General features: G+C 46.1%; 1 protein-coding gene and 1 long non-coding RNA gene across 5 annotated transcripts; both read right to left on the minus strand.

The window, feature by feature from the left end:
* Positions 1-2,301: 2,301 nt before the first annotated feature.
* LOC123446872 (putative cyclin-dependent kinase F-2) lies at positions 2,302-3,886 on the minus strand. Its single transcript, XM_045123413.1, has one exon. It carries the CDS (start codon positions 3,742-3,744, stop codon positions 2,557-2,559), a length of 1,188 nt encoding a protein of 395 aa, XP_044979348.1. The 5' UTR covers positions 3,745-3,886; the 3' UTR covers positions 2,302-2,556.
* Positions 3,887-5,612: 1,726 nt separating this feature from the next.
* On the minus strand, positions 5,613-9,012 carry LOC123449397. 4 transcript variants are annotated; one of them, XR_006632001.1, is made up of 6 exons: positions 8,625-9,001; positions 8,136-8,518; positions 7,192-7,365; positions 6,494-6,685; positions 6,144-6,276; positions 5,613-5,911 (listed from the first exon to the last, which is right to left on the minus strand). It is a non-coding gene; the product is annotated as an uncharacterized LOC123449397 (long non-coding RNA). The 4 variants fall into 4 exon arrangements; XR_006632002.1 differs by having other exon boundaries at positions 8,449-8,518; positions 8,625-8,782; XR_006632000.1 differs by having other exon boundaries at positions 8,433-8,518; positions 8,625-8,781.
* Between the last annotated feature and the right edge of the window lie 1,175 nt (positions 9,013-10,187).

The following is a 10,187-nucleotide window of genomic DNA, read 5'->3' on the forward strand; positions in this document are numbered from 1 at the left end:
CAGACAAACGGATAAAAATTGCATATCTGATGACACAATACTAAGCTGCGACAACTATGTGCTTCTGGACCTGATTGTAACACAAATGCAAAGTACACGTAGATTCCATGTTTAACAAGATCCAATCCTTTTATTAAACTCGGTTAAAACAGAAGAATCAAGGAAACAGTTGTGGCACTAATTATTGAAAATCGAGTTAATTCGTCTGTCCATTGCCCATGTGGATAACTGAAGATATGGTGGAATACTAACAAACATGCTCCTGGATTTGATTAGATAAACAACAGTGTAACTCAAATCTGAATACAGCACAGTAATTGCAGATCACAAGATCTGATCAGAAGTACATTTAACAAGGTAAGTTGTACGCGAGTTGCATCGCAGAGGAACATAGATAAACAGTAATATAAAAACACAGAATTGTTATAAGGATTTCTGAACTCTGAGCAGGACACCTCTGAGTGGGGGGATTTGATTTGAGTAATCGTCGATCCCATCAGAATGTGAACCAAATTCAAAATTTTATACATCAATCAAATGTGAAAGCTCCAAAATTAGGAAGCATGTGAATTAAAAGAATTGGATGAGAATGCTCATTTAGAGATTGTTGACCCGGTCAAAATCGGGTGACCCGATTCTAAATTTCAATTATTTGTGAAGATTTAAAAATTAGGAAGCATAGTGTATTGTATATTAAATTAAATGAGAGAGTTTTGAGAATTATTGATCTAGTCAAAATTGGGTGACCAAATTTCAATGGAAGACCTCAATTGATCGTGAGGCCTTCAGTCCTAGAAAGTTTAGTGATATAGTATATGGGATGTTGGGGTATTTCGTGTGTGATGAATGATAAGATTTTCAGAGCAGCACCACCACACTTGGAAACATGGAAGCACTATCCGAAAGAGGGGCTATGGGCAACCCAGCTCCCCGCAAAGCCCATCAAGGCAGAGAAAATCAGAATTCGGATAGATCAGTAAATGTAATACAATTTTTATTATGTTTCCTAGAGCTGAAATTGGTTGATTTCTATTGTAACTTTAACTTCTATACATAATTTATAAATGAAAACTACTGTAGAACAATTGTTCTACCGTTTCGGCTAAAAAAACAAGAGACCGCAGACCATTGTTGTGACTTAGATATGATATTTTGTAGCATTGAGAGAAAGGAGATAAAAATAATAATCCACCATGTTAAACTAATTAAGAATATTGTTAGCCAATTATGGACACGAACAAAGAAATATAAAATCAAACCAGAAAGAGATTTCAGGAGGATTGCTAGAACCTCCGTGGATAAGATTTTTTACTTAGCCAAAAAATATTTTTCTTAACCAAACTGTCCAAAACAATTACAACAATTCGGGAAATCTATGACACATACGAGGAAGCAGGACACCTCCAAGTGGGGGGGTTTGATTTTTAGCCACTAGTGTGTTGAAGATCCGGTAGAAATTAAGTACTCAAAATCCATGCATTCCGATGGTGCAATTTCCGAAATAGAGGACATACTTGCCTTTCCTATCTATTACAAAAGTAACTGAATTTGCATAAGGAGTAACTGAATTTGCATATTTCCGATGGTGGAAACACATACACTGAACTGTATGAAGTTGTACTAGTACATGTTTATCATCGGTTCAGGATTTTGGAAAAATAGCACAAATTGTGCACTATAACTCAATAACAACTGACCATGTGAACACAACCTCACAATTACATATCACTGATTCTCTGAACATGCGCACGATGACTCATAGAATTCAGAAAAGCAGGCCAACATTAACGATCAAGGCGCCAGGGATCAGCTTCTACTAGATGGCTCATAGATGGCTCATCCAAGCATTACATCTCTGAATACTGATCTACGGAGTCTAATTACACTCGTTGCGCTGCGTTCCACACGGCGACTGGAATTTTGAGTAGACTCTTCACACGATGAAGAGGATCGATGGCTATGACAACAAGCAGCGGGGAAATTGGGTTTCCTTGTCGAAACCCTCGCCCATGTTGGATGGGTGCTGGCGAGCTACATTGGCTCCTCTATGAACATGACTAAACTGAAAAGAAACTGAAATCTCCACTAAGCTCTTGAAGTTGGTTCAGGATAAGGAGAATTGATGCATTCATATATATACATGACGATACTTGTTTTTCTATCTATTTCACATTAAGAAACCTGCATACGGAAAAGATGGTGGAAAGAAGCCCAATTGTTTAACTAGTGCCACTGGATTTACAAAAACTCATGAAACTTACACTGGCAGGAGATTTATCATCAGCTCATTATTTTGGAAAAACAACGGAGATTGTGCAGTATAACTCAACAATTGAGCATGTAGGAGTAGTAAACAACATGTCAGCACTCGAATGTAATCTCTGAAAACAACTTCACAACTACACATCTCTGATTCTCTGAACATGTGCACAATGACACATAGAATTCAGAAAAGCAGGCCAACACTAATGGGCGATCCGGCGATCAAGGCACCAGGGATCAGCCTCTACTTTGATGGCTCATCCAAGCACAGTTACATCTACTGATCTACAGGGTCTAATTACACTCGTTGCGCTGCGTTCCACGTGGTGGCATCGCCGGTGGGATGAACTTGATCCTTGGTGCCTTCTTTTTCGAAAACGACAGAGAGTCGACCTTCGCAGCGGCAGCGGCGGCGGCCACCGAACGAGGTGCATCGAACCATGGGAGCTTCAGCGCGTCGGCTGCCGTCAGTCGCTCGTCGGGGTTGCACGTGAGGAGCCCTTGCAACACCTGGAATCCTTCCTCGGACAGCTTGTCTTCAGGGAACAAATACCGGAGCCGGCTGTGCTTGTACCCCGCTGGTAGCCGTTTCAGCACGTCGGCGGTGAGCGGCAGCGACTTGAACTCCGGCCACGTCCTCTCGTCCGGCATCCCGAGCACACAGAAGATGCTCCACAGCTGCCTTATGTCATTCGTTGTCTCGTCTTCGTCGTCATCTTCGAGGTAGCCATTGAACAGCGTCTTGCCGGTGAGCAGTTCGGCAAAGACGCAGCCGATGGACCACGTATCCACGACCGCTTCGTAGTCCTTCTTCCCCAGGATCATCTCGGGCGCCATGTAGGACGCCGTGCCGGCCCGGTTGTACGGCGGCCAGTCGGCCATGGACATGGCCAGCCCGAGGTCGCAAATCTTAAGGAGCTCCAGGTTTTTCCCGACGAGGATATTGGCTGGCTTGATGTCGCGGTGGACGATGTGGCGGTCGTGCTCGTGCATCTTGTCGGCACCGGTCAGGAGCTTCCACATGAAGTCGCGCACCGTGGATTCCGGGAGCGGCGGGTCGTCGCGCTCGCGCCTGTCCCACAGCAAAGACCAGAGGCTCGACGCCTCGACGTACTCCATGACGAGGCCTGCGGTGTCGCCGGTTGCTGGGTCGCACACCAGGCCCTCGAAGCCGACGACGTAGGGGTTTCCGTCGCAGGCCTCGAGGAATCGTGCCTCCTGCTCAAGATCTTTGACGACGTCGGTGTCGTCGGGCGAGGAGAGGAACTTGACGGCCACGTTCTTCTTGGTGACGCGGTGGCGCATCCTGTGGACGACGCCGAAGCCGCCTTTCCCTAGGCAGGCCACCTTCTCGTAGTCGTCGGTGCTCCCGATGGAGGCGCGGCTCCTCTTGCAGCACGACGGCGATTGTCGATGTTGAGCGGCCGTCGCGTGGCCGTGGCCGGCGTCGAGGACAGCGGCAGGTCGCTTGAGGACGGCCATGGCCGGCGCTAGCTCGACAAACGAACTACTTTGGTTGCTGGAGAGGGCGGCGGAACTAAGGAGGCAGAGATCGATGAAGGAGAATGGGGAGGCGGCGGAACTAAGGAAGCAGAGATCGATGATGGAGAATGGGGAGGGAGGAACTTCCGTATGGATCCATGCCCTGCGTTGGCTATTTTGTTTCGACAGGTCCGAGTTACGGTGGAATTCAGTTCAGTTTCAGTCCGAGTTACGGTGGCTGCGAGCTTCTATTTGCCTTGCTGCCTGCGTTTTCGGAAAGCTCGCCCCTTCAGTAAAGGAACAGAATCAAACACCAGGAGAGGTGCGGCATCGGCAGGGGTCAAGGCTCATGGCTCCGGCATCGGCAGGGTAAGCTCATGGCTCCGGCATCGTCGTCAAGGCGCGCCACCGGCAAGACCATCGTGATCAAGTTCCTCCGCTGCACCAAGGATACCGCCGACGACACTAAGGAGCTCCTCCGGCGTGAGGCCGGCTGACAGGACTAACCATCAGTAGCACACGAAATGGGTCACAAAATCTCGGATCATTTTGAGAGAACCAAGATCGGATTGTTTGATTGAAGAATTCTGGAAATGTGAACTTGATGAATTCTTCTCAATCAAATAATTAAAAAACGATATTCATATGTAAACACAATAGGATTTTCTCTTATTAAACACGCCTTCTACGTCATCACAACAGATGCAGACCGACTGAATATGATGGGTTTTCCTCGACAACAGAAAACCATACGATCATCTCACATAAACACGAAATCATACACGGCCACCACGACATCTCTGAGTGATCACACATGTACATGTTTCCCCTGTTACAGAACAAGATAAAGCCATCCCATCGTAACCACAAGATTTGATTCACATACCACGGGAAACGTCTCCCCTTACCATTTACCGGTCCCCTTCAGCCAATTTCAATGCAAAAAAACTCAGCTACATTTTAAGGTTTGTGACTCATCAGCATAAGGAAGGGAACTGAAAACAGGAGGAAATTGAAAAACCCTGTTGATGCGAACATTCTCCTGAAATCTTTGCCTTGTGCCAACTGCCCATCTGTACAGCAGTTCTTTCGCCTGTGGAGAATGCAAAAGAGATCACACATCATGTAAACCTATTAAAATGAAAATTAGATATATTCAGAAGACATCGAAAGTCATCAAGCCAGGTAACATCCAAACCACCATACATACGCAGAGTATAGTTAAAAGAGAGAAGCCTCATCCTTCACTACAGGAAAAAACTTATATGCCGAGTGCCCGAAACACTCGGCTTACAACGGTTTATACTCGGTTTATATATAAACCGAGTGTTTTCCCCGGCTTATAACACACGCCTTACTAAGGACCGGCTTATCCGGTGTAAGCCGAGAGCAATAGCGAAGACACTCGGCTTACATATAAGCCGAGGATCCCATGTAAGCCGAGTGCCAACGGGCACACGATTTATATATAACGACAACGTGGTACTAACGGCAAGCCCCGTGACAGTTTATATAAGCCGAGGGCCTACAGTCACACAGTTTATATGTAAGCCGAGGGCCGAGCCTGGACACACGGGTTATATATAAACCGAGGGCTTAGGCTAGACACACGTAAACCGAGGGCCGAGCCCTCGGCTAAAATTGTAAACGACCAAGCCATGTATGCCCTATAAGTCGGGTGCCTCCCAAGGGCACACGGCTTACAGCCCGAGATGCCCTATAAGCCGGGTGTATGTCTGGGACACATGGCTTATAGCGCGCAATAGCATTTTTTTTGCAACAACATAACTATATATATGTAATATATATCCATATATCACAACAACAACAGTATATTACATATCCAATAGATCACAACAACAATATAGTTTCACAAAAGCATGCGTACATATGCAACAAGATTTCACAACCGAAACGGTCATGCATACATATCCAATATATTACAAGTTCACAACAAGAACAAACCGATGATGAGTTCAAAGTCCACACACTCATACATATCCAATATAGTTTCACAAAAGCATGCATACATATTCAAGGAGGGTTCACAACAACATTACATATGCAACAAGAGTTCAGAAACGAAAGCATGAGTTCAACCTACAATATGCAATGAGTGTCCACCGCAGCATGTATGCCCACCGTCGACGGCATTCGTAATGCAAACCTGTAAGTTCATTACCACACGCATGAGTTTCCAAAGCTAAATTGCAAATGATCGATAAGGCACAAGAGTCAACAAGCATCAACATATAAGTTTTAAATTGAAGCTAAGAAGTATGAATAATACAAGGATCAACACTTTGGGCTCTACTATCAGCAATGCACAAGTTGGGAATTGAGAGACACAACCAACGACAAGACACAAGCATGAATAATGCACAAGCATAGACAACTACCTCGAGTGATCATTGTGGCGTGCAGGTCGAAGCATCTTGAGCCGCAGTGCGTGTCACTGGGCTTGCTTGGGCAGGTGTAGATCCACCAACCATAAAGTTATTGGAGCCTTCTCCTGACTGAGGACACTTCAAGCTGATAGACAAGGACAAGAGCTACTTCATCACGATACACTGCTATAAACAAGAAATAACAGTTGTTGCATGAATACCAAAATAACGAGAATGGTTCTAGATGTCGTTGAATGCATAACATGATTCAATCTTAGATGGTTCATTGAGCACACGCGAACTAAGTCATCGGCTCGACGACCGGTACCATATCAGAGAAGGAGAGAAGACCAAGGTCTCACCTGAACCAAGGAAACAGATGGTGAGGTCCCACAAAATTCATCCTTTGGGCAATGATAAGAGCTTGGCCGTCATCGTCAGCACCACAATGCAATGACCACCGTACGACCGATTGTCCTTGAGCCCGTCTCTATCAACTTCAAGGTAGAGTGGTGCCCTTTTCCCTTCAATGTAGAATGGCGAACCCTAAGAGGCTGAGACAATAGGCAGAGCAAAGTGGTCAGTGCTCGACTCAGACTACCACCATGCCGGTACCACGAGACTCCCTGTCTTCTTGTACCAAGAGACATCGATTATTATTTGCCACATCAATAGCAGGATTTCTAACAGAGTCGATTTCACCAACTACAAGAGCAAGCAAGGACCGGTACAGAGCTTAAGGTATTCATATCAAAACACAGGCATGGTGCCCAAGTATAGTGTGCAACTTCAGGAGCATGATCATAAACCACAACAAATCCATAGCAACTAAAACAACCAGTGACAACTACACTACTTATATTACCCACAAAAGTCAATACCTATGCCCATCACCATAATAATTGGTAGACAATCTATACATGAGAAAGAAGCCATGGAAAAAAATCATGTACTGGTCTCAAACAAAGGGCACTTAGACCTTTCGCGTTGATGTAATCCAGACTGCAATGACACTCTAGTATATGTAGAAGCGTCTACCCAGAAGACATGGCAGGTATACCTAAATCATACTGTGACGAACTTCGGCAAAATCGCCATTGTACTGCTCAATTTGGTTCATGCAGCAGTCAAGCAACTTGAGAAGGCACCAACGGCGTCGTGGGGTGATGACAAACAGGGCTACCAGATGGCCGAAGGACAGATCCATGTAGCCACACACCCATGATGCAATGTCCTGTAGACAAACAAAATGACAATTTCAGCATCTGTGAGATATTTAATTTATGAACAATGATAAAATTTATGAACACCGACGAAAACGCTGGCCAACAGTCAAACTAACCAGCAGTCCAAAACACAACACCAAGTCTAGCATCCAACCGAAATAAGCAAATCAACGTATTCCTGTAAGACCACGGATTCATTTTTACCAAGAACATTCAAAGTTTATCCAGTACCGCTAGATGAGATGGTCATGGACTCAAAACAGTACACTTATTAATGCACTGGACTAACATGGATAAGCACCTGAAGTTCCACAAGCGCACATCATATAAAAAAATATCACCTTCAGAGGTGACAAAGATTTTTGTTCAAGAAGAGTTAGTACTACTTGGTATGAGAAAACAAGACCATATAATGATTATTAGCTAAACAACAACCAAAATGTTGGCCAGCTGTCAGACTAACCAGCAGCCCAAAACATAATGCCAAATCTAGCATCAAACCAAAGTAAGCAAAGCACCATAACCATGTAAGATTGAGAACTCGTTTTTACTAAAAACATTCAAAGTCGAGCAAATGAAACATGTCAGATCAGGTGCTGGTATCTGACATGGTTGTGCACTCAAACACTGCACAAATTAATGCACTACACTTACATGGACAGGCATATGAAGTTCCACAAACACACATCTATATGAAAAAATTCAGCTTGAGAGGTGATAAAGATTATTTTTTCCAACAGTTAGTACTAATTGGTTTGAGAATGCAACTTTTATGCACCTATTCCAGTCAAACAGAGTTGAACAAGCCATCAGTGTCTTTTCCTTTTTCACCCAGGAAGAAGACTAGTACAAGTTGGAACATTTGTGCTCCTCTTCACTTATTAGGCAACAACAAGAAAGAGCAGGCAGCCTAACAAGCTCATTAGCAAGCACATGACCAGATTGCTTAAGTTATCAAAACCAAACCCTGTAGCTTGCATGGAGAGCAAAAGAAGGGCCCATCACAGTATGACCAATTCATCAACAATAAAGACCACGGTTACAACCACAATCAAAAGTTCAGAACTAGACGAACATATTGCAAACTGGACCAAATCCACATCCTCCTCGGATATACTGAAGTTGCAGACGAGGAGCACCTTGCCGCCGGAGCAGACGGACCTGGTGAACAGGGAAGAATATGGTCAGATTCAGAGAGAGATAGAGATAGATAGATAGATAGATAGATAGATAGATAGATAGATAGAGAGAGAGAGAGAGAGGGTACCTCCCGGTGGATGAAAGGTGGCGCGGCGGAGCAGTTAGGGGTCGGCTCGGGCTAGCGGATGGGGAGGGGCGGCGGCGCTGATGGGAGGGGCGGCGGAGCCGATGGGAGGGCCAGCTCGGGCTAGCGTACGGGGAGGGGCGGCGACGACGACGGGGGGCACGGCACGGAGGAGCAGGCGGCGACGCTGGGAGCAGGGCGGCGCGGAGGAGTAGGCGGCGACGCAGGGCGCAGGGAGGCGCAGAGTAACAGGCGGCGACGCTGGGAGCAGGGCGGCGCAGAGGAGAAGGCGGCAGCGCTGGGAGCAGGGTGTCACGGAGGAGCGGGGGCGGCCGGGGAGCAGGGCGGCGTGGGCAAGAACATGGTGAGGGCGGCGGTGGGGCGGCGCGGAGGGCAGCACGGAGGTGCAGACGGCTCGGGGAGGAGCACACGGCGCACAGGACGCGCTCTGTTTTGGGGGATTTGTGAAAAGGGGGCCTTTGACGGTCAATTTTTACCTCCGCGCGTCAAATTTGGATTTTGGCGGTCTGTTTTCATCTACGCGCTCTATTTTTTGTAAGACCCGCGCACACGGTAAGCCGGGTGTTATAGAATAAGCCGAGTGTTGATTACACGGCTTACCCTTTTTATTTTTTTCTACACAAAAATTTCATCACTTTACTTTTCAAATTTTGTCTGTTTTATTTTGTTGTATTTTTATTATACTTGTTCTTTTATTATATTTTAATTTCATTGTCTATGTTTTTGGATTTACCCATCCGTAGGGTCAGCACGATCTACGTCTTCAATTTGACCGGACTCGAGAGAGGTTTGACCGTAGATTATCCTTGTGATGTAATAGCGACATGTGTCTCCCTTGTGCAGAAAAGGAAGGGGCAGTTCGAGCCACGAGGAAGCGCAATTACTTCGGCGGCATGCATGACTCGTCCAACCGTTTAAATCAACGGGAAATCGTATGATACCGAAAATCCACGGGATCTGGCATATGGCATCATCACATGGCACCTATAGGGTGTGGTAAAAGTTTGGGGGCATTTCGAATAGGCCTCACCTCAGGTCGCTCGTAAAACGCACCATCTTTCATGTAGTCTCTCGGTATCGAGAGGGAAAGTGTCGGATTTGTGAAGGAAATGTTGGTCGTGCTGCTCGGTTGGCCTCGAAACTTTCCGTGCTCTTAGGCAAGTCCATTGAATGACATGTGTCAGGCCCCCGCATTATTTTGACCCGCCTACAATATTTGAGACATTTATTGCACTTCTAGGGTTTCAGCGTCGGAAATTACAGATCTGCAAGGCGACACATGAAATCATGCCCAGAAGCAGCATGGAAAATTCTATGTGATGTATTTGTGACATGTGCATGCCTTGTGCAAGCGTGGGAGGGGCAGCCCCAGACATCGCGGGTACGAAATCACCTGGGCGACATGCCTCATCCAACCGTTTGAAGCCTCGGAAAATGGTACGATGCCAGAAATCCTCAGGATCAGGCACGACGTCATCACATGGCCCCTGTAGGGTGTCGTAAAAGTTTGGGCGCATTCCAGGTGGGCCTTGCCCGAGGCCGCTT

This window comes from Hordeum vulgare, chromosome 4H (genome assembly GCF_904849725.1).
Source record: "Hordeum vulgare subsp. vulgare chromosome 4H, MorexV3_pseudomolecules_assembly, whole genome shotgun sequence".
Lineage (NCBI taxonomy): Eukaryota > Viridiplantae > Streptophyta > Magnoliopsida > Poales > Poaceae > Hordeum > Hordeum vulgare.